Source organism: Drosophila novamexicana, unplaced genomic scaffold, assembly GCF_003285875.2.
Source record: "Drosophila novamexicana strain 15010-1031.04,08,12 unplaced genomic scaffold, DnovRS2.1 tig00000193-arrow-pilon, whole genome shotgun sequence".
Lineage (NCBI taxonomy): Eukaryota > Metazoa > Arthropoda > Insecta > Diptera > Drosophilidae > Drosophila > Drosophila novamexicana.
Window position 1 is genome coordinate 1,595,761 of NW_020824787.1, and position 27,097 is coordinate 1,622,857.

A 27,097-nucleotide genomic window follows, 5' to 3' on the forward strand; every position below is an offset into this window, starting at 1 on the left:
CAGTTGTAGTGCTGTGATTGATCCAGCCTCAATTAAATTAGTTGTTGGAGATTGCTCGCCGAGAGGAAAACAATCTGCCCCACCTCCACCTACTAACATAGGGAGAACGGTAACGCGCAGTCTAGCAAAATCTCTTAATCCTGGTCCGACCCAGAGTGGCGAGAATCCAACAGCAAGGTTATTAGATGTTAGTGATGTACCACAATCAGGACTCGACGCTAGCAATAGCACGAATCCACCTGAAATCGCTCCTGCACGACCAGCTCCTGGTGTAAGAAGAAGAGGAAGACCCACTCAGTCCAATTATACCCGCCAAAATCTGGGAGTGGACTATAGGATAATTCAGGAGATGATCGAACAATCAATTACTCGCGTTATGTCATCACTGCAAATACAAGCACCACCCTTTCCAAGAGTGTTGCCAACCCCGATCCAGGTGTCGCCTAGTAGTTCGTCATTCCGAAATGGGAAAATTGCTGACACCATGCAAAAATGGAATCTTCATTTTGATGGGTCTACCGAAGGATTAGGGGTAGAAGAATTTCTGTATAGAGTCAAAACATTGACTGATGAAACTTTGGACAGCGACTTTATGGGTCTCTGTAAGCACTTACATGTGCTATTTTTAGGCAAAGCCCGTGACTGGTACTGGCGGTACCACAAGCAGGTAGACCACATAGTCTGGACTGAATTTTGTACTGCACTTCGCCATCAGTACAAAGATTATCGGTCCGATTTTATGAGCAAAGAACTGGTAAGAGCTAGAAAGCAAAACCCTGGGGAATCATTTGTGTCGTTCCATGACGCTGTAGCGTCACTGATCGATAAATTTGCAATTAAAATTGACGAGGAGGAGTTAATCGAAATTTTAAAAAATAATTTATTACCCGAAACCCGACATAAACTGCTATACCAGCCAATAAGTTCAGTTGGCCATCTACGTAGATTGGTCCAAATGAACGAGAATTTAGTTCATGAGCTCAGTTGTCGCACTGATGGTATGAATAAATCCAGAACTATTGGCCGTCGCCAAGTATATGGACTAGAAGAGTCTTTTAATGAACCGGAGGTAGAAAATTCAGAAGATACAAACTTTGACATCGCAGCAATTCGTAGATGTCATACCAACTTTAAATGTTGGAACTGCGAAGAGCAAGGGCATCTGTGGGAAAATTGCCTTGCTGACCGCCGTATATTTTGTTACGGATGCGGGGCACCCAACATTTATAAGCCCCAGTGCCAAAACTGTATCCGTAAAGCTTCGGAAAACCAACAGAAGGGTGCATCCAGCAGCAGTCGGATGCCCCCAAAAATCTAATTAATTCCCATACGAACTTTGTAACTGTGGACCGAAGCAAAAGCTTGGTCCCTACACCGACTTTAAAGTCACATTCCAACAATTTAGAAATAGCTAAAACTATTAAATTACGATTTTTACCGTATCATGAACGGTTAGCTAATTATTTGCATGTCCGAAATAAGATTTTTTATGAAGAAAAACCCCGTATTTCTCAGCGTACGCAGCGCTTGAAAAATTATTATTCAAAAATCAAGCAACATAGCAAGCTTTTAGTTTCGACCGTTTTTTGCAATCCCACCGATATGCGCAGCTATGCCGAAGTGTCGTTTTTAACCTTTACCGAGCTTGGTCTATTGGATACAGGCGCGAATATTAGCTGCATAGGTTCTACGCTTGCGCAACAAGATTTTACCGTAATGCCGGAATTTAAGCCTATTAAATCGCATGTCAGAACAGCAGATGGCCATAGTCAGAAAGTCATCGGAGTGCTTGAAGTTAAAATGCAGTATAAATCGGCTACCAAGTCCTTGAAACTGTATGTGATTCCTTCTATAAACCAAAATCTAATTTTGGGTCATGATTTTTGGAGAGCCTTTGAGCTCGCACCAAGCATTATAAATTCTGTAGAACTAAAATCAATGGAAAAAGAGCAGGAAACAGAGTCGATTGCATACCCTTTAGATAGCCAGCAAACGCAACAGCTGCACGTAGTAAAGCAGTTGTTCCCCAACGCTGTTGATAGATTAGGCCGCACAACATTGATCCAACACCGTATAGATATAGGAGACGCACGTCCAGTGAAACAAAGATTCTATCCTGTAAGTCCGGCCGTAGAAAAGTTGTTATATGCAGAAATTGATCGCATGTTGCAGCTTGGAGTTATTGAGCCGTCGGTAAGCGCCTGGAGCTCGCCTATGCGACTCGTCCTTAAGCCCAACAAGGTTCGCCTTTGTCTGGATGCTCGAAGACTGAATGACGCCACAAAAAAAGATGCTTATCCTTTGCCGAGCATCGATGGCATTTTTTCGCGGCTACCTAAGGCGAATATAATTTCCAAACTAGATTTGAAAGACGCCTATTGGCAAATAGAACTTTCCGAGGATTCAAAGCCTCTCACTGCTTTTACGGTCCCCGGAAGACCGCTATATCAGTTTAAGGTCATGCCCTTTGGCCTTTGTAACGCGCCTTCTACCATGTGTCGGTTAATGGACGAGATAATTCCTTCTGACCTGCGCTATTGCGTGTTTGGATATTTAGATGATCTGTGTATTGTGTCCGAAGATTTCAGTTCACATCTGGCGGTATTGGTTCGCATCGCTGAGCAGTTTAGAAAAGCCAACTTGACTTTAAATATTTCGAAAAGTCAATTCTGTGTAACAAGTATCAATTATCTTGGTTACGTGATTGGTAGCGGAGGTATTTGCACAGATCCGGAAAAAGTAGCTTGTATTGTAAATTGGCCGCCGCCAAAAAACTTGAAGCAAGTTCGAGGATTTCTAGGAGTTTGCGGTTGGTATCGTCGGTTTATATGCAACTTTTCCGATCTCACTTGCCCCATAACGGACGTATTATCGACAAAGAAAAAGTTTGAGTGGACCCCTGAAGCACAGACCGCAATGGACAACTTAAAAACAGTGCTAACATCCTCGCCGGTTTTAAAAAATGCTGACTTTAAGAAGAAATTTTTCTTACATTGTGACGCTAGTGATTTTGGCATTGGCGCCGTTTTAGTACAGATGTCTGAAGATAATGAAGAACAACCGATAGCTTTCATGTCAAAAAAATTAAACCGTGCGCAGCGAAACTATAGTGTTACCGAGCGTGAATGCCTAGCAGTCATATTAGCCATCGAAAAGTTCCGATGTTATTTGGAACTCCAGGAATTTGAAGTGGTTACCGACCATTCTAGTTTGCTATGGCTTATGCGCCAGCAAAATATATCGGGTAGACTGGCACGATGGGTTTTTAGACTGCAACAATTTAAATTTTCCGTCTCCCATCGGAAAGGCAAAGACCACATTGTTCCCGACGCTTTGTCTCGGTTGCCTGAGAAGGAAATCGCTCAATTAGACATGGGTCCTGTAATAGATCTTGAGTCCGATACATTTATGGACGCCAGCTATGTACAAATTAAAGACAAATTTTCCCAAAATTTTACTCAGTTTCCGGACATAAAAATAGTTGATAAGTTTTTGTATGTACGCACCGAACATTCGAGGGGAGACTCGTCACAAGAAAGTCCTTCGTGGAAACTATGGGTGCCTGATCGACTTAAAGTCGATGTGCTCAAACAAGCCCATGACAGCATAACGTCGTCTCACGCCGGCATGCAAAAAACCATTGAGAGAATCCGCAGACATTTGTTCTGGCCAGGATTAGTTAAAGATGTACGTGAATACATACGAAATTGCGAGATATGTAAAGAAACTAAGGCTCCAAATTATACCCTTCGGCCACCTATGGGTGCTCACATCCCAACTTGCAGACCATTTCAAAGGCTTTATATTGACCTGCTTGGGCCATACCCTAGAAGCAAAAGCGGTCATGTGGGATTGTTAATAGTCTTAGATCACTTTAGCAAGTATCATTGGTTGCAGCCCCTGAAGAAATTCACCTCAGCTGTGATACAAAAATTTCTTCTTGAACAAATTTTCCATTGTTTTGGTGTGCCACAAACTATAATAAGTGACAACGGCACCCAGTTCAAAGCTCGTGAGTTCAATGCCTTCTTAGCCGAACTTGGCATTAAACATCTGTATACAGCTCTATATTCACCGCAGAGCAATGCTGCAGAACGAGTTAACCGCTCAATACTCGCCGCCATTCGCTCGTATTTAAAACAGGATCAGACCCATTGGGATGAACATATTACAGGGATTTCATGCTCCTTAAGGTCTGCTCTGCACCAATCGATTGGGTGTTCTCCATACCGTGCCCTATTCGGGGTGGATATGATCACTCATGGTACCGATTACAAATTATTGAAGGAGTTGTCCTTATTGGAAGAACCGCAGGCCCCCCTGTTGCGGTCTGACCATTTGGCATTGCTAAGGACAGATATTCAGAAAAACATCAGGAAAGCCTATGAGCGCAATGCGGCTCAATATAATTTACGCAGCAAGCCTGTTTCTTTTCGTGAAGGACAGGAGGTGTTCTGTCGAAATTTTGCGCTTAGTAAATTCTCACACAATTTTAATGCTAAACTGGCTCCCCAGTTTATTAAATGCCGTGTCAAAAAGAAACTCGGAAATTGTTTTTATTCCCTTGAAAATCAGCAAGGAAAAGAAATTGGTACTTTTCATGCCAAGGACATTAGAGTCTAATTCCCGCTAATATACCCGTCTAACGGTAGGATATTATCGGGTGGTGTAATGGTCGCAGTTTTCCTATTTAAATTAAACCGCGTAAGCGATCCTAACAGCTTGCGTTTGTGTAACGACGCTATAGCGATCAGCTTTTGTCTGTCATGGTCAGCTGCGAATGAGTCAGCCGCTGCTATAAACCGCCTGCGTGCACGTTGGCAGCGCAGCTATCTTCCCTCTAATCCGGGAAAGAAAAAAGCTCTGAGACCCTATATAAGCCTGCAGGTCCCGGATATAACCCTTTTTTTTTTCAAAAGTTACTTTACCATCGAAGGTCTGGCTACGGCGGTGCGGACATAGCCCCACCAAAATATTAATCTAAAAGCAACAAGTTCGGGCATCAGTCGTTTAATTCGTTTAATTTAAATTCCAACTAAATTGAACCAAAAACAACAAAAAAAAATAAAAAGAAAAACCCTAAAAGTAACCGATTGGCGAAATAAATTTTTTTGTTCATTTGATGATAACCTTTCGCTCCGCCACCCGGCCACCAGCACCTCACCGGCATATATTTCTTTGTGCCAAGATCTGGTCACAGTTTTAACCAGTTCTTGCTTGCCTGCCGAAAGTAATTTTTGGAGGAATAAATCTTGCCGCCGCCGTCTCTGACAGAAAAACCCACTTATTTTGAGGCAGCCGCCACGTGTGCCAATTGGACGGCACTGTAATTTCTTGGGACGGCAATGACATTTCTGCCCCCATTAAATAGACGTCAGCCTCAACGGCGGATCAGCTGCCATACCCTTGCTCATGCCAGCAAGGGCAGGCGCCGTTTCCACAGTTTGGAATCCGGAAGAGGCAGTAGCCTTCTGGGCCCCATTGACGCGCCGCTGATCAGAAGCCCAGATGACATCGCCAATTAAGTTGGCCGGAGCGTGCAGATGCATGAAAATTGCTGTTAAATGTTTTTAGTAAAAAAATTGTTAACTAAATCTTGTGAGAGACTTCCAAAAGTTTGTGAAAAGTGCATTTATTAGGCCCTCAAAAAACCGCGTGCAAGTGCAGTGAAAAAGAAAAATTGACATCTATATACATAGCTTTATATATATAGAAAGGAATACTAGTATAAATCTATCCCCCTTCTTGTAGAGTCCAAAGTCATTTCAGAATTTTTTTTATATTTTTTTTCCCACTTATTTTCGGAGAGTATCTTCTTAGTACTCACAATTTAAAAACCCTCCTGTGCCATAATAATATAATCAAAACAATTTAAAGCCCCACAGAAGACAAAAGAAAACAAATGAAAAAAAAATTAAATAAAATTTGCTGCAAACTCTCCGCTGGAAGGCCTTTCATCGAGGAATACATGTAAGTTTTTAACCTTTTGTTTTGAGTATATTTTCTTATTTTGGCACAGATAAGCACAGCCAAACTGACATGCGCACCTGCTGAGTTTTTTTTTACTTTCTGTTTCACATTACGCTTTAGCTCCGATCAATATGTTTATGACCGTGTCAGTCTGGTGAATGCTTATCATCTTTGATTCTACCTACACCCCGCTCAATTACTAGCTGAAACAGAAGCAACCTAAAAGAAAAGATTTTTAACAGAATCAAATATATGTACACAAAGATGTATCATCGTATTCACCGATCAGCTGGTTGCGCTGCGCTCCGATTTGCCCATGCGCTTTGAGCTTAACCTTCTGTTGCCCATATTTTTTTCGACCATACAATTAACCATCAACTACAATTGTATTGACTCTATTATAATAACTTTTTTTTTTTGCTTTTGCCGAATACACTTTAGTTCAATTTACGAATGTCATTTTTTTCTTACCTAGCTATATTCTATAATTATTAAAATGCACTTTAGCGAAATTTGGAGAGTTTCTTTTTGATCAATAAGAAAAAAAATATTAACTGAATAGTTTATAAAATGAATTATTTTTGAAGAATCTTTGAGACATTGTAAAAATATTAACGGACTAGTTTTAGTTACTGAATTATTGTTGAATCATTAATGCCACTTGTAATAAGATGCAGATTATCTAACGGAAGGATTCAGTTTCATTGAATAATGCTTTTGTTTATAATAAATATTAATTACGGATTTTGATTATGAATTGCTAAGTTTTCTTTCCTGGTGACATGGTGATATAATGTAGTAGAAGAATGTTTTTTTTGGGATCTTCAAAACCTTAAACGCTGAAGATCATGGTTGGGAGGGTATCGAACGCGAGAGTCAGCTTACATCCAAGACTTCGCCTCTTCGGAATATATATGCCCTAATGAAAGCTATCACCATTGTATTGGCACTTTAAGTGCTCGTTAAGTTATGCCTGTTTGAGATTTTGTTTCTGCGGAGTATCGGTCTCCAATTTAGATTCTGTAGGGATCCTAAAATAAAATTGTGTATGCAGGTCGAGACATGGCAAAAAGAACCCCCCCACCCGAAAGAGCTAGGGAACAAGAGGATCCCGCCCTGCCATGCTAACTCAACCACGAGGGGCCTCGGTGACTACTTCCCGAATTATTTTGTGAAGATTGGCTGCCAACCGCCGTCACCGTTGCTACCCGATATGTATTGCTAGAGTAGCTTCACCACAGTACTTGCCACAGTAAAGAGCAATGGCAGCAGCAACAACTGCAACAACTGCAACAACAATAGCATCAAAAGTGTCTATTGTGCATAAAACAAGATGAAAAAAAATCGACAAGAAAGAACAGCTGTCTTTGTGACGAACGAAACTTAAATACCCTAACTAGTCATCGAATTAATGATGTTCTGTTTTGAACGACAGCTACCAAATGAATTTCTTCATAAAGAAAACGTATCTTTGGCTTTGCGACTTCAAATAAAATACTTCTGACCAGACATATATGTATCAGAAATAATAAATCTTTTTATAATATATTAAGAAAGTGTGGATCCAATGTGAAACTTATCTCTCCTATTAATATAACTTAATTATAAATATAAACATAATACATTTAAAAATATATATTAAAATAAATTTCTTTAATTTTACAGAACTATCCACAATAAAATTACAAGTTTGCTCAAGAAAGGCAAAATATATTTGTAAAATAAATATATACTTATAAGACTCATCTTGCTATTTAAACTATATGATTCTAGCCTATTTGAAAAAGAAGGAGGGATGTATGTATACATACTTATTTATTAAATAATTTTAAAAAAAAGTCAAGATAAAATGGGCAGAATTAAATTTTACACGAGTTTACAGATGAGAAAGTAATATCTAAAATTTGTAGCACAAGGCCGAGTTATGCCCGCTAGATATTTAAAAAATACTATATATCTCTTTTCTTCAAATATTATATATTTAAAAAAAAAACATATCCCATATATAATATGGGAAAGTAATTTCTAATTTTTGAATAACTATAGGAAAATATATTTAAAAAATAATAGCTGAGAGTCGAGTTTTCCTAAATAGGACATAGTCAATTACAATTTAACACTACTCGCAGTAAGGGTATTGAAAGTAAGTCAAAAAAAAAAAAAAAAACAAAAGCAATTAGAAAAAAATTCAACAAAGTGTCAGTTGTAAAATTGTAAAATGCGACTGGGCGCGCGTCCAGCTTTAGATTTCAGTTTTTTGTTTTTGTTTTTTAGTATTTTATTGTTGTTGCTAAAAATAAAACTAAACAAATAAATTTACATTTTTAATTGCAATTATCGCTGGCTATTGTTGTTGTTGCTGCTGCTGCGACTGCTGCTACTGTTTGCCTTTGGGGTCTTAAACAATTAAGATGATTTATTAGCAGCGCATTTTTATGAGGAAAAAAAATGAAACTAAACAAAAAGGCAAATATTTATGCTTTATAATAATTGTAAATATATATAAATATATATATATATATATAGAGAAGTATATTTGTATATATAGACAGATATATGTTCATTTGATTTATCACACATATATGAGAACAACCATAAAAATCAACACAATCCATCTGGTAGCCAAATATATATTTGCTGATTGCTCATTTCATAAGACACAATTTTTATTTCATTTTCATGAAGAGGAAAAAGCCAATTGCGATTTTATGTTTGTCACTTGAGAAGCGAGCGCGCGCAGCATAAAGAGCTTCGCATAGATACAGAATAGAGAATACTTGTCATTAAATGCATGTTAAAAATGTTAATGAAACGAGTCGTAAAAATTTATAAGAAAAAATTAAACAGGAAAATCGTAAAAACTGTCTGTACACTTATTAAACAAATTGAAACTATGCCCCGCTTGGCTTTCAAGAGCAACTTCATTAACAAAAAAAATATTCCGCCCTCTTGACTGCCCTGTCCCAAGACTAGTATTACGGCACCACTAGGAAGTGCAAATCCATGACATTGGTGCCCGTATGCCCAGTAAGCACATGGTAGCCACCATCTGCCAATTGGCTATAGAAGTTGTAGCTATCACAATTGCGCAGCATCTCAGCCAGCTCGTCGAGGGTATGGTTGGCCAGGTAGGCATCAATGACACAGCTGTCGCCAATGGCGCCCGCTGCATTCGTGGGTCCATCAATGCCATCCGTGCCAGCGCTAAGAAATGCACAATCGCTCAGCAACTCATCCCGGTGCAGCATCTGCGACATGAGCAGCGCCAAGTGTTGACTGCGTCCGCCCAGACCCAGACCGGTGACCTAAAAACATTTGACACTATTAACTATACTTCCTGATTATCATGAACAGTCACCTTGATGACCGGCTCGCCGCCGCAGATCAGAAACAGCGGCGCGCTTGTCGATATATGTTGCTCCAGCGCCTTGAGAAAATCCTGCAAATGTTGCTTGCCATATGCAAATCTTTCGCACAGCTGCTGTTGATTGATCGTGCGCTGCTTGTACTCCTGTATGCCGTGCAGCAGACGCTGATAGTCCGACGCAACGTTGTTCACATCGCCCTGTATCGAGCAGCTTAGCAAGCACGGTATGTAGCCCAGTTGGGCGGCTTCATGTGCAGCTGCTGTGGTGGCTATCTTATTGCTACCCACCACATACACTTTACTATCAAGCGCTCCTAGCTGCGGCTGTTGAGTGTCCCGCTCGAAGACCTGCTGTAGCTGCGGCGACAGTTCATCCCACACTTGGTGCTGCTTTAAGATATCTGACGCAGACTGGCCCGTTACGCTGCTGGGCTGAATGGTGGGCCCAGAAGCAATCAACTCCAGTGGATCCCCCACAATGTCGCTCAGCACAAGGGTGATTAACAGGCCCGCATGCTGAGCAGCCTGCGCCAAGCGACCACCTTTGATATCCGAGCAGGCTATTCGCACTGTGTTCAACTCCTGAATGCTGGCACCATGCTTCATCAGCTTGTCCGCAATGTTGCGCTTGTCCAGCAGGGTTAGCGGTGGCTTGGGCAACGGCAACAGCGCCGAGCCGCCGCCTGAGATGAACACCAAGAGCACATCCTTGGCCGTCATGCTCTCGGCCAGCTTCTTGATCGTCTGAGCCGCTTGCAGAGCCGTCTCATCAGGCAAATTGTTAGGTGCACCCTCATATATGGTCAGTTTCTGGCAGACGGGCTGCTTGTACTGCTGCAAGCTGTTATGTGGCACGCTCAGCACACCGCCGGCGGAGCATGGGCCCAGATCGAGCTGCACCTTATTGGCCATGCCCAGCACGGCCTTGCCGAAACCCACAATGTGGCAGGTTTTGCCAGTTATATCCTGTTGCTGGCCATTCAGCTTGATATAGACACGCTGATCCTGTTCTCTCGGTCGAAAATCGTGATGGTTATAGTCGGCAAATATCCTTTCCGGATGCACTGCGTTTACGGCACCCTGGAAAACATGGCGCATGTGCTCCCAGGCCTGTCTCTTAGCCATTGCTTCTTAGTTATCGTCTTAGATCCTGAGATCCATATACATTAATACTATACTCCTTCACAGTGTGACAATAATAGGTTCTATGTGTGTTGCCTTTGGTGGGGCGAAATCGAGCTTTTCTTTTCTTTTCTTTAAGGGAAGCACAATATCAGCTCTATACGTGGCGAATGGAAAATCTTATTTTACTTATCATTTTGATAATCAGATGCCGGGTCAAATTTGTAGGTGAAACCAACTGTTGTTGTTTACTAAAAAATTATATTAGAGATGTGCACCTGCAGCTAGTGATGAGTAACTGAACGCATGTAGCACGAAACTATCGTCACGAACTCAACGACTACGCAGCAAAAAACCTGGTATTGCAAGTTAAAATTAGAAAAGCAAATATATATAAAATTAATCTGAAAGTAAAAAAACTTCAATTACCAAACCAGGTCAAATGTTTGGTAATAAATCACTAGTCACCGTCACAACTATCGCTATGTATTGTGTTTTTGTATCCATATCAGTCAGCTTGTCGCCACGCGCATTGTAGCATACAAAAGCTGACAGGTAGAGTATCCAGCTCACCGCTCACATTTAACTACTGAACCGAAACATAGATGTCGTCACAGATGAAACATTTGGAAAACAAATTTCATTCTTTTTTGACCCAATTAACAACCACACACAATAAAAAACATTGTGCGAATTGAGCAGCTGCTGGCTGCAGCAGGTGTTCGCATGTGTGGGTGCTTACATATTAATGCCACCGTCTCAATCTCTACGAAGCCACACAGATCGCTCTTTTTGATTAGGCGCCAGTTGACAGTTTAAATAGCGGTTACTTTCGCTGCTCGACGCACAGTTCCGCACCGAAGTTTGCCCAAATGAAGCCACCGACGATGACGACAAGTACGACGTCGACGCTGCTCTCACTGCTGGGTAAGCTACTGCTTCAGTCCGGCTGTTCGCACTCCTTTATCCTATATCCTTTATCCTTTAACCAGCTGGCGTCTGCTTTATCCGTGCCAACCCGCTGCTGGGACTGGTGGATCCTGCCTGCTTTGTAGCCAGCAGCGGTGAGTGTCCCAATCAGAATGTCACCTTCTGGCTGTACTCCAAGTAGGTGCCTTTCATTGTTGCTCCAAGATTGAATGCATCGTTTGCTTCTGTACGCAGCGCCACACGCGATGCGCCCATCCAGTTGAATCCCGTCGATCTCAATCCCTGGGACTTTCAGCCGCCACGTCCACTCAAAATACTGATTCACGGCTATACGGGTCATCGGGATTTTGCACCCAATAATCACATACGTCCTGCCTTGCTGGACAACGTGGACGTCTATGTGATATCCATTGACTACGGTCCGCTGGTGCGTTATCCCTGCTATGTGCAGGCGGTGCGAAACCTGCCGCTGGTCAGCAAGTGTCTGGCGCAGCTCATCAACAATCTGCTGGAGCGTGGCATTGTGCAGCACGAGCTGGTCCACATCATTGGTTTCAGTCTGGGCGGCCAGGTGGCCGGGCAGACCTCCAACTATCTGAAGCGCAAGCCCAAACGCATCACGGGACTGGATCCGGCCAAGCCACTGTTCATACTGAGCAGCGAGTCGCGACGCCTGGATGCGAGTGATGCAGAGTTCGTGGATGTCATACACACGGATACGCTGGGGCGTGGCATGATGCGGCCCATGGGACATGTGGATTTCTATCCCAATTTCGGACCGTTGCAGCCTGGCTGCCTAGAGGAGAATCCCAACGATCCGGGCAGCTGCAATCACGAGCGTGCGTCACGCTTCTATGCCGAGTCCATCAATTCCACATTGGGTTTCTGGGGTCGCCAGTGCTCCAGCTGGCTAATCTACCTCTTTGGCCTGTGCTCCACCCGCGCCGCCCAAACCCTGATGGGCTACCCAGTCTCGGAGAACGTGACGGGCAACTACTTTCTCAAGGCAGGCAGTGCTCCGCCCTATGCCATGGGCAAGCCAGAGGAGCCGGACAATAGCAAATATGTGGCCAAGTTCCGATTGAGTGCCAAGCACAATGAGATCGAGCATGATTACGAGCCAGAACTGAGCGATCCCATACCAGAGTTGGAGGACAACGATATGGACACTAATGAGCTCGAGAAACAATTGATCTGGCAGGAGGCACTCGATGAGCCTCTCTTTTAGGCCAGCTTGTGATAATATTTTACATGTGCTTAATTATTTATTTATTTACCAATTAACCTATTTAAATATTACATTTAATCTGAATTACAATTAAATAGTTTGAATACATTAAAAATGTTTATTTATTTTTTTATTTATCGGCTAAATTGTTTCCGCTCATAATTTGGACACAGTCGGTTCAAAATGAAGCAGTAATCGTTTGAATAATGAAATTTTAATTTTTAATTTCAGACAACAAATTCAAGAAATTCTTCAAAGCCTTTCTTATATAATCCTTCAAATGATTCATCCAGGAATCACTGAGGAGGGGAGGGATATATATTTATAGGCAATTTTTGATAAACTATTCTTTAAAAATAACCATATCCAAAAATCCTTCAATCAATCTTTAATGATAATTTTAAAACCCGAATTCAATTAAAAAATGTCAAGAGGTCAAACCATGCAAAATAAAATGCCAACAATCTTGAAAATGGATTTCGTTTCGAACAAGTTATGACTGTTTAAAATGTAGAAGGGCACTTATGAGCAATATGTGTCAAAATTGTAATAAACTTCAATTCATATTTAAATTTTCAACAAATTTACACATATTAACAGACAAATTAAGCGCCTTAAAATGTACCTTGAGTTGGCGACTTATTTGAATCAAAATGGAACTTAAAGGTTCTTTTTTTTTAAGAACAAAATTTGCCGAAAATTCGTAAGGGGAAGTATATAAAATATTGTTGGGAAAATGTCCAATATATGTTATTATAAAAAAATTCGCGAATACTGAATACGAAATTAAGCTAGATATCAAACCATGAACAAGATGTCTTCAATCATGCAAATCGACTCAGTTTGGAGTTTTCGAAAGTTGAGGTCTAGAAAGGCAGGAGGAGGTCTACATAGGTTTTCTAAAAGTCTTGAAAATGCTTAAAGATAAAGATATATAGAGAAATAATTTTGGGATATTCAGTGAGAGAACAAAAAATTATCTTTCATCTGATATCCGAAATTTTATTTACACGTGACTTAAAGTTCGATGGAGAATCAATTAAGAGGTTAGCCTAAATATCTTCAATCATGCAAATCGACTCAACTTGGTGGATTATTGGGTCGATTACCGAAAAGTGTTAAAAATGTTAAAAAGCAATAAAAAATAGGGGTGGAAAATCAAGTGGGAGCACAAAGAATGACCCTCACTCGGAAATCGGCATAGTTTGCTTAGGTAGCTTTCCGGAAATTAAAAAAAAAAATGTTTTATTTACATGTGAATTTGAATTCAATGCAGAATCAATTTATAGGTCGAGACCAGGCTGTAATCAACTCGGAAACCGGTTGAATTTTAGCAAATTAATTTGTTAATTAATATTAATTGAAAACTCTGCAAAGCTGGATGGTTGAATATAGTTCGCCGGCTGGGCGGATTAGTTTTATGAGTTTAGTTCTATTATCAGCGTGCGAAGCCCAAGTTTAACCCGCAGTTGTGCAGACTCTAGAGTGTGTTGGGGCGTGACCTTGAGCCAGAACCGAAACCTTGACTCCTTATCAACGACAGCTTAAACTGGGGGCAGCTCATTGCCTATGCAGCTCTCGAGGTCGGGCCAAATGAATTTAATAGAATTAGCATTAGAGACAGCCTGCAAAGCGTTCCAGACTCTCGCAATGTTCAAATCTCGGGTGTGCATAATTCTTGCGCTGCTCTTGTGGCTGCAGCTGGTCAGGAACAGCTCGTCGCAGCTAGAGATGAACCGATTTCTGCCGGAGCTGTGCGTCTTTGCCGAGCCGACCTGCCCCAATACGCGCATCAGCTTCTGGCTGTACACCAAGTGAGTAGCTTCGGATGCACGTGCTCCAGTTTTGCTTTTATGTATGTTATATATATACCCAGAGCCACGCGAGATATGCCCATTCAATTGGATCCGCTGAATCCGGCCGCGGAACTGTTTAAGCCACGTTTACCGCTGAAAATCCTCATACACGGCTTTGTGGGCAATCGCAACCAGACGCCCAATCTGGAGGTGCGGGATGTGCTGCTGCAAACGCAGCCGGTGCACGTCATCTCGGTGGACTATGGCAGCCTGGTGCGCTGGCCCTGCTACTATCCCTGGGCGGTGAGCAATGCGCCCGTGGTGTCAAAATGCCTGGCACAGTTCATTGACAGTCTTTTGGCCGCCGGCATCTATCGACGCGAGCAGCTGCATTTGATTGGCTTCAGTCTGGGCGCCCAGGTGGCGGGCATGACGGCCAACTATGTGCGAGAGCCTCTGTCACGCATTACAGGCCTGGATCCGGCCGGGCCCGGCTTCATGAACAACTGGCCACACGACAGGCTCGATCGCAGCGATGCGGACTTTGTGGATGTCATACACACAGACCCATTCTTCTTCTCCATGCTGCCCGCCATGGGACATGCCGATTTCTATCCGAATCTCGACCAGTTCCGTCAGCGCGGCTGCACCTACGTCAACGAATGGCGCTTCTACAACTGCAATCACTTTCGCGCCGCCGTCTACTACGGCGAGTCCATTGTCAGCCAACGCGGTTTCTGGGCGCAGCAGTGCGGCGGCTGGATGCATTACTTCACCCAGCGCTGTGCCCTCTACTCGGATATGCCCAACACACAAATGGGCTACTTTGTCTCGGAGAAGTATGTTTCCATTCGAATCTTCGTACTTTTTACCTAACTCCATCTGTTTGCAGCGCCTCTGGCTCCTATTTTCTGAGCACTAATGCTGAACCTCCCTTTGCCAAGGGACCGCTCATCGATGTGGTCATTGAAGTGGCGGAGCTTTGAGTGGCTCCTAACTGATCAATACTCCCAACTGGATGAACTTTTTCTGCTTTAGTTGTTAAGCATTTGTGATTTATTTATTTATGATTAGCTTTTTTCGATTCCTATTCAAATACTATCACATCTGGCGCTCACCAAAGGTAACATATATAATTATATTTCTGATATGAATGTCACGATTTATCTTTATTTTTTTGCTTGCACTTGACTTACATGAAAATTAAGAAAAGCCTCAAATCACTAACATCCTCAGCTGTGCGAGATTTCTTGATATCACAACTTTTACATAGTTCCATTCAGTTGATAGTTTTTTCAATTTTTTCAAAATTGAGAAGAGCTCCAATAACCGAAAATAAAACCATAGCAAAGCTTTTTCAGTAACAGAGCGAGCTTTTATTATGCGCTGCTCCAAAAACTTTTCGGCTAAACGAAAACCGAAACTGAAACCCAAAACGAAAGACTTAAGGCACGAACTCGTGCATCAGTTGCTCGCCAGCGCGCAAACAAAGCGCACGTCTCAAGCTCCAAATTCGGCTAAAATAAAAAACGTTATATTGTGGCACGTGCGCACGCCTACCGCCCGTGAAAGCCAAGATCAAGTGTTGCACAAATAGTTGCCGTCATTGTTGTCGTTGTTATTGTTGTTGCTGCCGTTCGGTTGTGGTCGGCTTTGGGCGTTTCGCGCGTGCCTGCTAATTTAAACATACTCGTAGCATCCGGCATTATGCCCCGACAGCGTCGTCCATTGGAGTTTGAAAACGAGAGTGTGCTTCGCCGAGTCCAATGACCAGCTGCAGTCGCCGCAGCAGCCGCCGGTGCATGCCTGTAAACCAAAACAAAACAAAGCAGCAAAAGTGCCGCGAATTGCATTTTGTTTATATGTTAATTCAAATGCCTGAGCCTTGACCCACAGAGGCAAAGTTTTCAGACAGCATCAAAAATTTCACAAATATACGGCAATTTCTTATCGAATATATTATACAATAGCAATTGACCCACATCGAATTGAGGCGTGTGCGTGTGCGTGTGTGTTAAATATTTACTTAGCGTCAATTATACAAAAATGTTGTTGAACTGTGCGCGGCAAAAACAGCGACAATTTCGAAGCATCGTCTCAACATTTTGGCAGCTGCTGTGCCTGCTGCTCAGCTTTGTGGATCTTGCCGGTTTGTTGGGGGTCTCTTTAGTTTTTATTTTGTATTTTTGGTTTTTTTTTTTTTTTGGGCACAGTACTAAAAAGAAATCAGTGTTTAAGCTAAACTTTTACTTTCGCCCTGGCTGCTTGGCACCTTTACGAGCATTGATTATTGGTTTTTGGGCATGCCTCGATGCTTTTTGGCTTTCATCTGATTCCGCGTAGTCATCGCGTTGTCTAACGCCGCTTTAGTTGTGGGCCTTTTTAATATTTCTCGGCAGTTTTTTCAGTTTCTGTTGACGTTTTTAATTTGCACGCATTTAATTGCACAACCTCCATATTTTATGCCCTTTCCATTGGCGACCTTGCTTCATATTCAGCAAACAACATTTTGAAATGGATTTTTATTAATCGTTCGCCCATTGAACAACTTTAAGGTTGATGCTCTCCACAGCACGTACTCGGACAGCCGCAGGAACAACAATAATATATATCACAGCGAACAACAATGAGCAACTACTTGTAACTATTTATAAACTACTTATTTGTTTGGACAACAATGAAAAGCCTCTTGTCTGTGCTGGGTTTGAAGCGCAGCCAGCTCTTCAAATTGAGCACACTGTCCACAGTTTGTTTTAAATTACAAATCTGGTGAGAAACAAGAAAATAAAACTGTTGGAAATATTTAAGAAAAATGAAATACATTTGCTTGCACGATCAATGTGCCATACATTATCAATTTCGTTGAAATTTATATTAATAGAAGGAATACCCTTAAGCAACTATATGATTGCATACAGAAATATAAATTTTAGAGCAACAATAAAATAGCAATAAAAAAGAATTTAAGCTTAAAAGTGAAAAACATTTTAAAAAAATATTTTAATATATTGATAATGAACTAAGCATAATAATTTTTAAGAATGTTGTGAGCCATATTTTGGTGATATTTTGGATACTTTTTGAATGTCAGCTCGCACAGCTCGAACCACTGTACCATGGTTCACTTGGCCAAAAGTTAATGTCTCTTTTACCATGTTGTTGTTGTCGTTGTTGTTGTTTCTCCTACTGCTTGGGACGGCCTGTACGAATTTGTTACGCATATTTTTGGCTCATCCACAATGAAAGAGAGAGAAAAAATGTGCCTCATCATTGGACGGTAGTTGCCGTGTCGGTCGGTTGTCAACTGTCTTGTTTTTGTTGGCCCAGTTAATTAATCGGCTGACTGCTGCCACTTAACTAACTGAAGCTACCGTTCAACTGCAATCTAAGCAGCTCACATAAATAAAAATAAATATATATATACATTTATATCATAGCTCATATTTAACATTTAGTAGTATGTGGCTCATAATGCGGGGCGCCTGCACCTTGACACCCTTCGCTGCAGCATTTCGCAATAATTGCTGCTCAAGATTATTAAGCGTGCCATTTGCCTATTGTTATTTTTATGATTAACATTGTTGTTGTTGTTGGGGGTATTCCACTGTCAAAGGTGCCATCAAACGTGTATTTATCATTGCTTGCTTGTTCTGACCGTGCGCCCGGCTAATGGGGAGTATGCGCATTGCAAAAGTGCGTGTCATGGCAGCCCCGAAGGCAGCCGACGGCCAAAGTCAAGTACTGACTGTTCATTTGCGGTTGACTTTAATTAAAGTGAAGCAGATTTTATAGGCAGGTTAGACTGTGCGACTGTGAGTGAGAATTTACTAGAGCTTAACTTCAACTCTGCTCGACCTAAGCATAATTTATTGGTGATTTAGTCTGTTGATTATTCATAATTGAAGCGCATTGGTCAGGAATTTTTATTACCTTAGGCATGTGGCATAGTTTTGCAACAAACATAAATTATTAAATTGTTTTTAATTACAACTTGGTTAGCCTTCGCTCAACCAGTTGGCAGCCGAAATTTTATTGAAGGAAACTGTGCCACAATTTGCTTCATTCTAATTACACTGTGCTGCAAGTACTCTAAACAAGGTAATAATTCCACACTAATGGTTGGCAAATATTATATAGTTTTTAGTTTTGTTCAACTTTTCAATATTCAAAAGTTATTAAGATAAAGGGAACAGCCTCTGTTATATATTTTGTTAAATATATTTTTCTATTTAAAATCTATCTAATAAATGTTAATGAATGCATTTTAATAGTCTCTTTGGTCAGAATGTGTAGTGTTAACAAATTTTAAAGTATGCTCCATTCATCAAACAACTTTTTATATAAATTGTCTTATTTTTTAAACCGCAATTTATTTTATTTATTTCCTGGTTAAGTTTAAACTAAATGCAAATTGATTTTCAAAGCCTCTGGTAAAGCTCACTACAAATACGTGAGATTATGCAATTATCTCGAAGGCCCCATAAAATTCGATATTGGTATCGAGCCATCTGCTGGCCAACAAACTCAATAAAAAGAAAACCACAAGAAACAGTGCAAATGATTCATGGCAAACAATTTGAACAACTGGAAAACCGCAGCATAAAAACCTATAAAACCCATTAAAAGGAAAATTATAAAATTTATAAGCAAAACAAAGAGAGAGCGGAAAAGGGAGACAGAGAGAGACAGACATACAGAGAGGGAGAGAGACAGAGAGAGAAACAATAAGAAGCTTAAATACCCTTGTGGAAACACACACGCTCTATGTGAGTTTAGTGAAGATAACTTGAGGAACAAAAATATTTTTCAATAAAACTTCAATTTACGAACGATACTTCCAATAACGCTATTAATATTAGTTTGATATAGTATATAGTATATAGCAGATATTGTTATGGTATTATAGAGTATACTAAAATGAATAAATTCGAGTTGGGTAAAGCTATTTCTAGAGCCTACCTTTTGGCCAACCCTTCCCATAGCAACTAGAACCAAAACCGGACGACTCCGATACATGTATCTTCTGCAATAAAAAAAATATGAAAAAAACATGTCTGTGCATTGTTTAGTGGCCATATCCATCAGATTGAGAAACTAATTCACAACACAGACAGACAGATGCAGACGGATAAAGCTATATCCACAGCCACGGCTGTTTTTACGGTTCAGGAATTATATATATGTCTACAACATCAGTCTAATTATTACAAATTTGATGATATAATTAAAATACCCTCTATAAGCGTATACGAATAAAAGTAAGTCCGAAACATCTTTCACTTGCGCGCAAACACGAAGCGCCAGATGATGAGCATATCTCAAGTGCTGTTGTTACAGTTGTTGTTGTTGTTGTTGCAGTTGTTGTTAGTGCTGCATTTATTGTTGTATGTTTGTTGTTATTACTCTGCCGTTGGCCGCTTGTGTCTTCCGCATTTGGCGCTTCCGTTTTTGGGGTTTCTGGAACTATTTGGCCAGCGCTTCGATTTGAATTTTTATTTGACTTTTCCGGCGTGCGGCTAGTCATTGAATGTACTTCACGATTTCAACACCAGCTTTTCCCCCAAAATAAAAACCCACCAAAAAAAGACATATAATTGGCATTCGTAATGCTGCCACCGGAGTCCAAGTACGCGTCCATGTCGTAGTCGCAGTCGCAGCCAACTTACATAAGCCAAAAAAAAAAAAAAGATGAAGCAAACGGTTGGCGGCCCACGAAGCAGCGCAGCGATTGTGAAAAAAAGAAAACCGGGCAGAAAACAGAAAACTCGTCGCAATTGAGGCAGAAACACGGCTCGGCCCATTGCTAATTGCAATGCGAGGGAGCCAAAAGGCCGGCCCGTCAGAGCTGGTCAACATAAGACGCATTTGCTAACTGAATTATGCTGGTCTCCCCGGTCGCAATGGCTTTTCGGATTGTGCAAAACGATCGCATCATGCATGCATAAGTTGGCAAATGACAAATAAGAGTGGCCCAGTCGGGTGTGTCCAGCTGTAAGGCACACTGTGCACAGTGCTGAGCTGCGGAACGCCTGAATAACCAATCTGTGGCTTAAGCTGCTATCGATATATATCGATTTCGTGGCAGTTATCGATTATTTGCGAGCTTGCATTCCAAATTTGAAGTCCACAACTGTCACAGTCCATCGATGCGATCGGCTGGCAGTACAATCGATTAGATATGCTTGTTAGGCAGTTCGGTATCGATATCGATTTTGCTAATTCATCGAAAATTTGTAAATAAAACTTGCCCTGCGCGGCCTTACAAATACAAACGTTCCAAACTTGAAGTCTCATATAGTCGGACAGTCTAATCTATAAGATTTACTTAACAAAAAGTTTATTGAAATCGAATTTTATCAAGGCCAGTTATCGATTATTAATTTGCCATAGAAGAAATAACTTGCCAAATTCAAAGTCCTTCGTTTTTAAAGGCTTGCAATCATCATTAACAATCATTCGGAAAGATACTTTATGCACTCAAATATGTGTAGAGTGTATTAAAACATTGTGGCAACTTGTCATAAGGAGAGATGTTTGCCAGCACCAAAGACGGACCAACTGAACCAACTAGTTGCCGCCTGTTCACTGTGCCATGAGGTGAGCCGTTTATTAATGCCGGATGCCCTAAAAGGCGCAGGCTACGATCACTGATCACTGATCACTGATTAGTGATCAGTGTGAAGCGTAGCTGCAACCGCAACTGCAACAGTTGCAGACCGGTTGCATTGCAACATCAGGCAGCTGGTTTAGCATCTGAGCTGCTAACAAGTGGGCCAATTGGCTAGCCAGTTGATTAACTGAAGGCCGATTCTTTACGATTTTTATTTTTTTTTATTTTTAATAAGTTCATAAAAATTCAAAGCGCAACGTAATATTGTACGCGTGAGACTCAGTGTTTGGCTGTCAGTTAGCACTGGCTGTTGCCTGGCCTTTAAGTAGTTCCGTAGCTTGTTCATTTGGTTCTCCATCCAAATCCAAAGTATTGCTATAAATCGAAAATATTAAAAAATTCCATTCATTGAACTTATATTCCTTATATAGTCAGTGATAAATTGTAATTCAAATCAAATCAATCCGTCTGTAATAATTGCAGGCCACTTATTTTTTCAAATTTTGTTCAAACATAAACTGGTTCCAAAATTTAGGACACATAATTTTACAAAAACTGGTTCCAAGAATTCAAAAAATTGGTTTTTAGCGTTAACTGGTTCCAATAACTAACTTTAAACTTTTTGACTTTTTGCACAATTGAATATTAGAAAATAAATACTTTAAATATATACATTTAAATACTTTTATATTTTTCTAATTAGTCTTGGATATAAGTTCAGATTTGGAGACTGAGACTTTTTCTGCCCAAAAAGTTTTTTCGAGGTGTACAGAAAATGATTTAAAAACTGGATTATTTTTAACAGAAAAATGTTCAATTTGAACAGAATAGTTGTAAGCATAAGCCCTTATAATTAGTGCATGAAACAATTTCAAATAATTCACGGTCTTAATTCACTCGAACTGGTTCTTTCTGTGAACGGAAATGCGCACATCTTTGCTTTCAGTTGAGGCAGCTGTTCAGATGAGCTCATCAAATATGGGTTTTCCTTATGGTTGTTGCCATGAATCACACAAGCAGCGTCCAGTTATGTCACGTCACGGTGTTTGTGTTATAAATAGCAACAACTTGCAACAACAACAACAACTATCAACTAACAAAAACAACAACAAGTAAACGAGTGCTTGTTGCGCGAGGCAAAACTTCCGTTTCGGGGCGCTTTTGGCTGACTTTTACTTTTGCCACAATTGAAGAAATGTTGCAGCCACAGCCAGAGGCGGCACAAGTTGCCAGCAATTGTGCTTGCAAATGTGGCAATTGCAGTTTCATGACATTTGCCTTTGCCGCAAATCGGCAACATTCAATGTCGCCACCAGGCGGCAGCTTATGTAATTCCAGCTTGATTCCATGGCTGGCCAAACTCGTTTGGCCTAAGCGTCAGAGCCGGAGGTGGACTGGCAGTTGGGGCTGTCGTGTTGGAGGCGTTTGTCATAGTCCAAAGCCATGCTATATACATTTAAATTTCATCCATTTTGCAGCTGGACAAAACGCGGCTGCTGTGGCCGCTGCCGTTGCCGCGGGTCAAAATCAATCGCAGGTCTACATAACCGATTCTTGCCTGGAGAAGCCCTATCGCTGCCCGCATCCCAAGATCCAGTTCTATTTGTATACGCGTCGCACACAGGAACAGCCCGAATATCTGGACGTGCTGGATCCCAATGCACTCTACTATACGCACTTCAATCCACGCCATCCCACCAAGATCATCATCCATGGCTTTGGCGGCGGACGTGAGCTCAGTCCCAGTCCGGATCTGCGCGAGGCGTACTTCACCATTGGCGAGTACAACATCATCATTGTGGACTACAGCAATGCGGTGAAGGAGCCGTGCCTCAGTCAAATGGAGTGGTCACCTCGCTTTGGCAGCCTCTGCATCTCCCAGCTGGTCAAGTATCTGGCACGGCATCCACGCGGCGTTCAGCCGGATGATCTGCACTTTATTGGCTACAGCGTGGGTGCGCATATTGCGGGCCTCGTGGCCAACTATTTAAAACCCGAGGAGGGCAAGATCGGACGCATTACGGCACTTGATCCCACCATATTCTTCTATGCGGGCGCGAATAACTCACGCGACTTGGACACCAGCGATGCGCATTTTGTGGACGTGCTGCATACAGGCGCCGGCATACTTGGCCAGTGGCATTCCAGTGGCCATGCGGACTTCTATGTCAATGGAGGCACCAGACAACCGGCGTGTGTAGGCTCAGCCACGTTGTTTCGTAAGTCAAATTAAAGTTGAATAAGCTTAAACTAAAATAAACTAAATGAATGTTAAAGAAACTCGATTATTATATTGGATTTGCACTCCAAATAAATTACGATATATTTACGTATGACAAAGAGTGATATTTATCGATTAGGAACAAGGAAAATATCGATTGCTTGAAATTAAAAATAACTAGATTTTAAACAGTCGGAAGGTGACATGTATTTATAAAGAAAGCGGAAAATCGATATTTATCGCTTGGGTATAATCGAAATATCGATTGCGTGGAATCAACATATCGTTGGCGATAGAATCAAGCTATAACTATCGATTTTAAATAAATAAGTGAATTGTATTTATTAAGAACTGAGAATAGTTAAAACAAAGCTATAAAATCAAGGTGGTAGCAAGCCGGCTTAAGCCGCTGAAACTCAAGCAACCAAGTTCTCAAAATATCATGCGAACCGAAATATAAAGTTTTCCAGAAAAGTTAAGTTTAAAATAAAAATTAAAAAAAACATTTCACAGCAATTGGGCCTCAATCATTGGCTTTATCTAACCATAAGTGGTAGATGCCAATGTTGGCTAGAGAACAAATTTGGCCAGCATCATGTATATGAAAATACCTAAGGATTACGATATTTTCAGTACAACGGGCAAATTAAAAACAAAGTTGATGGAGTAAAATATTTTAATTAAAATATAGATCCAAGTTTAAACAAAAAAAATGCCTTCCTGCTTGTGGAATTCCAGTTGATTTGCAGCGTTTGATATATGATATATAAAAGATAGTTCGAAATTGCGGAATCTGAGGAATATCCTTTTTGTTAGGCGCTTATTAATAACTTTTTTTAACCACTATAGAAACCTTGGCCTGCGATCACACAAAGGTCACGCCGTACTTTATCGAATCGATAACAACAAAGCGCGGCTTCTATGCGGGACCCTGTCCCAACCTATTTACCTATCTGATAGGCTGGTGCGAGCCCAAGGATTCGGATTATGTGCTCATGGGCGAGCACTGTTCGCATAAGTAAGCATAAATGAATCTATAATATCATATTTTCAAGTATAAAACAATATATGCAAACTATTTCAAAACAGGGCACGTGGCAACTACTATGTAACTACGAATGCGAAGGCGCCCTTTGCCAGAGGATTTCCGGGCAAGGGGCGCTCCAACGGCGAGTACCAGGGCGTACGGCGTTAATGGACTAGACGACTTGAATATAATTAAGTTCAGTTTTATGCTGTAGCACTCATGTGATTTTAGTTGTTGTTTCCTAATTACGTACTTGTATTTATTTCATTTGTTTTTGCTTAGTTTTTATTTGCCGCCATCGTCGTTGAGGGGTCGCAAAGCCGGCTCCAATTGTCCGCGTCTTGTACAAATCTAAATCTAATCATTAAGTTGTAAGTCCGACGCTCTGCTGGAATTTTAAATAAAACTATAGTATAAAAAATACAAACATAAATCGAATTAATAAACAAATGGCATTTCTTTTTTTTTTTGGCATAATTTGTTAACATTTTCATTTTATTGAATTCCAAATACATTTGTTTAGGTATAATTTGTTAAGCCTTTATATCGTACTCGTATATTGTGGTTCGTATAGTCGGGTTACAAGATGGGGTCTATGAATCAATTTTCGTATAACAGTATTGGTGTTAAATCAAGTCCAATTTTTTGTGCAACTCAAATGCTATTGATTAATTTGTTTACTTTTAATTTTTATTAATTGATTTATAGTAGCCATAATGTTTGCTGTTGTTTTTTTGGTTGGATATCAGCATATATTATAATATATTTTGAATACCTTTTTTATACTAGATCATAAAATTATACAACATGGGCGGGTGTTGCCAGAAAAGGGAGCTTGCATTTTGTTATTTATTATTATTTATATATATGTTATATATATATATTTTTTAATTTTATACATTTAATAATTATGGAACAAAACACACGAAAAACACAAAGAAATTGGCTTGAAATTTCAATGAAAATATATATATATATACATAGCAGGAATAAATGGAATAAACTCTTCAAAACGTTCAAAAAGTGTTATTTATATTTTTATCTATTTTGAAAAGAGTATTTCCAACTTTTATTCTCCTAGTACATTTTACATTCATATGATTTAGAGTTAAGATTTGTTTGTGTATGTGCTATTTGTGCGTCTAAATATATCTGACAATTGATGAGTGTATTCATAGAGCTCCTAAGTTATTACTATAAATGGAATTTATTTACTGACGTATTCATGTTGAAGTACCCTAGTTATAACCGGTTCATGTTTAATGCGCATTTAATGGGCTTTAAATGATATTCATTGCAATTGTGCTCTTCGTTTTTTGCCAGTTTATGGTTTTGTTTTTAACTATTTAAATATGTTATTTTTTATGTACACTTAAATTACTCACAAAAGCATTTAATGATGGCATTTAGCTATGTTTGCATTCATATGTACAGACTGTCCGGTCAAATGTTCAACTGTTTCGTAATTATATGCATATTTATGTATGTAACTATGGCTTTAGCTAGAGTTTTAAATGTTTATTTAGTTTAAAACAAAAAACACTGTGGCTTTCCGTTAACATATTTGTTATTATTGTCCACACAGCCTTGAGAGCTTCGGTCTCTCTCAATAAATAATTAGAATCATATATGGAAATAATACAATTCAAATTTTATATAGTTAGATAAGTTAGCTAATGACAATTGAGAGCCTCGGTTATGTTCATCTCTCCTGTCACGAACTCTTTTAACTTTTAAAGACACACATACGTATATTTATAATTATATATATATGTATTCAATAATAACTACATATAGTTCTGAGCATTTCTTTTAATAGTTGATGCCTTTTATATACAGACTTTAATTGAATAATGCTAATATTACACATACGCCCCAATGGCCAAAATTTTGTTATTTGCTGCAATTTCAGTAGAAAAGCATCAAAATTTTGCCTGAATTTAAAATCAATGAAAATTCTAAATATTTAAATAATAGTATATGTTTTTATATATAAATAACAAAGCTTATTTAACTAGGTATTGTCGCTTTCACAAGCAGTTTTTGTTGTTGTTCTTGTTTTTATCAGATTAATTTCATTAATTAATTGTGCAAACACAAGTTGGTATTCTTTAGTATATATACTATATATCATAGTCATTAGCCGATGTTTAGCTGAGCTGACTAATCAACACGCATAATTATACAATAACATTTAAAATCTATTATTATTTAAGTACGCTCTAGATAATTATTAAATATGTATGTATAATTATTAAATATGTATTTATATAATATATTCGCTGCTCTGTACAAATTACTGTATAAGAATTGACTCTTTTAGTTAGAAAATTTTCACATTTTATTAATACATAGTGATTTAATTGTGAATAATTTGATTAATATTAAAATTTTTATAGAATACTCGTTACTAAGTTCTTTTTCTGTTGTTATATAATACATTTAATACGATTATTGGTGATGTCTACGAAGTAAGTGCGTCTATATAATAGAAAATTATATTAAAAACAAAAGGCGAAACAAAGGGAGTGCATATAAAAGATAAATCGTATCAAAAATAAATGATAAAACTAAGAGAGTGCATTTAAGATAAGTGTAAAGGAAATATTTGTAAGGTGCATTGCATAATAAGCATAAAGTTAATGAAACAACAATAATGTGCAGTAAATCTATAAAGTGCGCTGAATAAAATTCAAAGTAAAAAGGACTTAAATCATAATTAAGTATGAATGCTATCATATTTTAAATTTGTGCTATTTTGTGCTATTCTATGTACAGTGAAATGATTTGTTCTTCGTCTTTTAATATGCATACATAAAGAGTGAG

General features: G+C 39.7%; 4 protein-coding genes across 4 annotated transcripts; 3 read left to right on the forward strand and 1 right to left on the reverse strand.

Annotated features, from left to right (window-relative positions):
- Positions 1 to 8,480: 8,480 nt before the first annotated feature.
- On the reverse strand, positions 8,481 to 10,710 carry LOC115758991 (glycerate kinase). The gene is made up of 3 exons (XM_030699793.1): positions 10,649 to 10,710; positions 9,329 to 10,591; positions 8,481 to 9,275 (listed from the first exon to the last, which is right to left on the reverse strand). The coding sequence occupies exons 2-3, from the start codon at positions 10,460 to 10,462 to the stop codon at positions 8,946 to 8,948; spliced, it is 1,464 nt and encodes a 487-aa protein (XP_030555653.1). The 5' UTR covers positions 10,463 to 10,591; positions 10,649 to 10,710; the 3' UTR covers positions 8,481 to 8,945.
- Positions 10,711 to 11,092: 382 nt separating this feature from the next.
- Positions 11,093 to 12,654, forward strand: LOC115758661 (pancreatic triacylglycerol lipase). Its single transcript, XM_030699400.1, has 3 exons — positions 11,093 to 11,386; positions 11,452 to 11,566; positions 11,624 to 12,654. Exons 1-3 carry the CDS (start codon positions 11,332 to 11,334, stop codon positions 12,615 to 12,617), a joined length of 1,164 nt encoding a protein of 387 aa, XP_030555260.1. The 5' UTR covers positions 11,093 to 11,331; the 3' UTR covers positions 12,618 to 12,654.
- A 1,573-nt stretch (positions 12,655 to 14,227) lies between these two features.
- LOC115758868 (inactive pancreatic lipase-related protein 1) lies at positions 14,228 to 15,416 on the forward strand. Its single transcript, XM_030699660.1, has 3 exons — positions 14,228 to 14,431; positions 14,494 to 15,252; positions 15,306 to 15,416. Exons 1-3 carry the CDS (start codon positions 14,268 to 14,270, stop codon positions 15,397 to 15,399), a joined length of 1,017 nt encoding a protein of 338 aa, XP_030555520.1. The 5' UTR covers positions 14,228 to 14,267; the 3' UTR covers positions 15,400 to 15,416.
- Positions 15,417 to 16,459: 1,043 nt separating this feature from the next.
- LOC115759244 (pancreatic lipase-related protein 2) lies at positions 16,460 to 24,581 on the forward strand. The gene is made up of 4 exons (XM_030700143.1): positions 16,460 to 16,562; positions 22,502 to 23,242; positions 24,094 to 24,262; positions 24,334 to 24,581. The coding sequence occupies exons 1-4, from the start codon at positions 16,460 to 16,462 to the stop codon at positions 24,437 to 24,439; spliced, it is 1,119 nt and encodes a 372-aa protein (XP_030556003.1). The 3' UTR covers positions 24,440 to 24,581.
- Positions 24,582 to 27,097: the final 2,516 nt, after the last annotated feature.

Coding starts and splice junctions, on each gene's coding strand:
- LOC115758661 (XM_030699400.1), top strand. CDS start 11,332: ATGAAGCCACCGACGATGACGACAAGTACGACGTCGACGCTGCTCTCA. Junction 11,387..11,451: donor GACGCTGCTCTCACTGCTGG/GTAAGCTACTGC, acceptor TCCTTTAACCAG/CTGGCGTCTGCTTTATCCGT. Junction 11,567..11,623: donor ACCTTCTGGCTGTACTCCAA/GTAGGTGCCTTT, acceptor TTCTGTACGCAG/CGCCACACGCGATGCGCCCA.
- LOC115758991 (XM_030699793.1), bottom strand. CDS start 10,462: ATGGCTAAGAGACAGGCCTGGGAGCACATGCGCCATGTTTTCCAGGGT. Junction 9,276..9,328: donor GCGGCGAGCCGGTCATCAAG/GTGACTGTTCAT, acceptor AAATGTTTTTAG/GTCACCGGTCTGGGTCTGGG.
- LOC115759244 (XM_030700143.1), top strand. CDS start 16,460: ATGTTGTTGAACTGTGCGCGGCAAAAACAGCGACAATTTCGAAGCATC. Junction 16,563..22,501: donor CAGCTTTGTGGATCTTGCCG/GTTTGTTGGGGG, acceptor TCCATTTTGCAG/CTGGACAAAACGCGGCTGCT. Junction 23,243..24,093: donor AGGCTCAGCCACGTTGTTTC/GTAAGTCAAATT, acceptor TAACCACTATAG/AAACCTTGGCCTGCGATCAC.
- LOC115758868 (XM_030699660.1), top strand. CDS start 14,268: ATGTTCAAATCTCGGGTGTGCATAATTCTTGCGCTGCTCTTGTGGCTG. Junction 14,432..14,493: donor AGCTTCTGGCTGTACACCAA/GTGAGTAGCTTC, acceptor ATATATACCCAG/AGCCACGCGAGATATGCCCA. Junction 15,253..15,305: donor GGCTACTTTGTCTCGGAGAA/GTATGTTTCCAT, acceptor ATCTGTTTGCAG/CGCCTCTGGCTCCTATTTTC.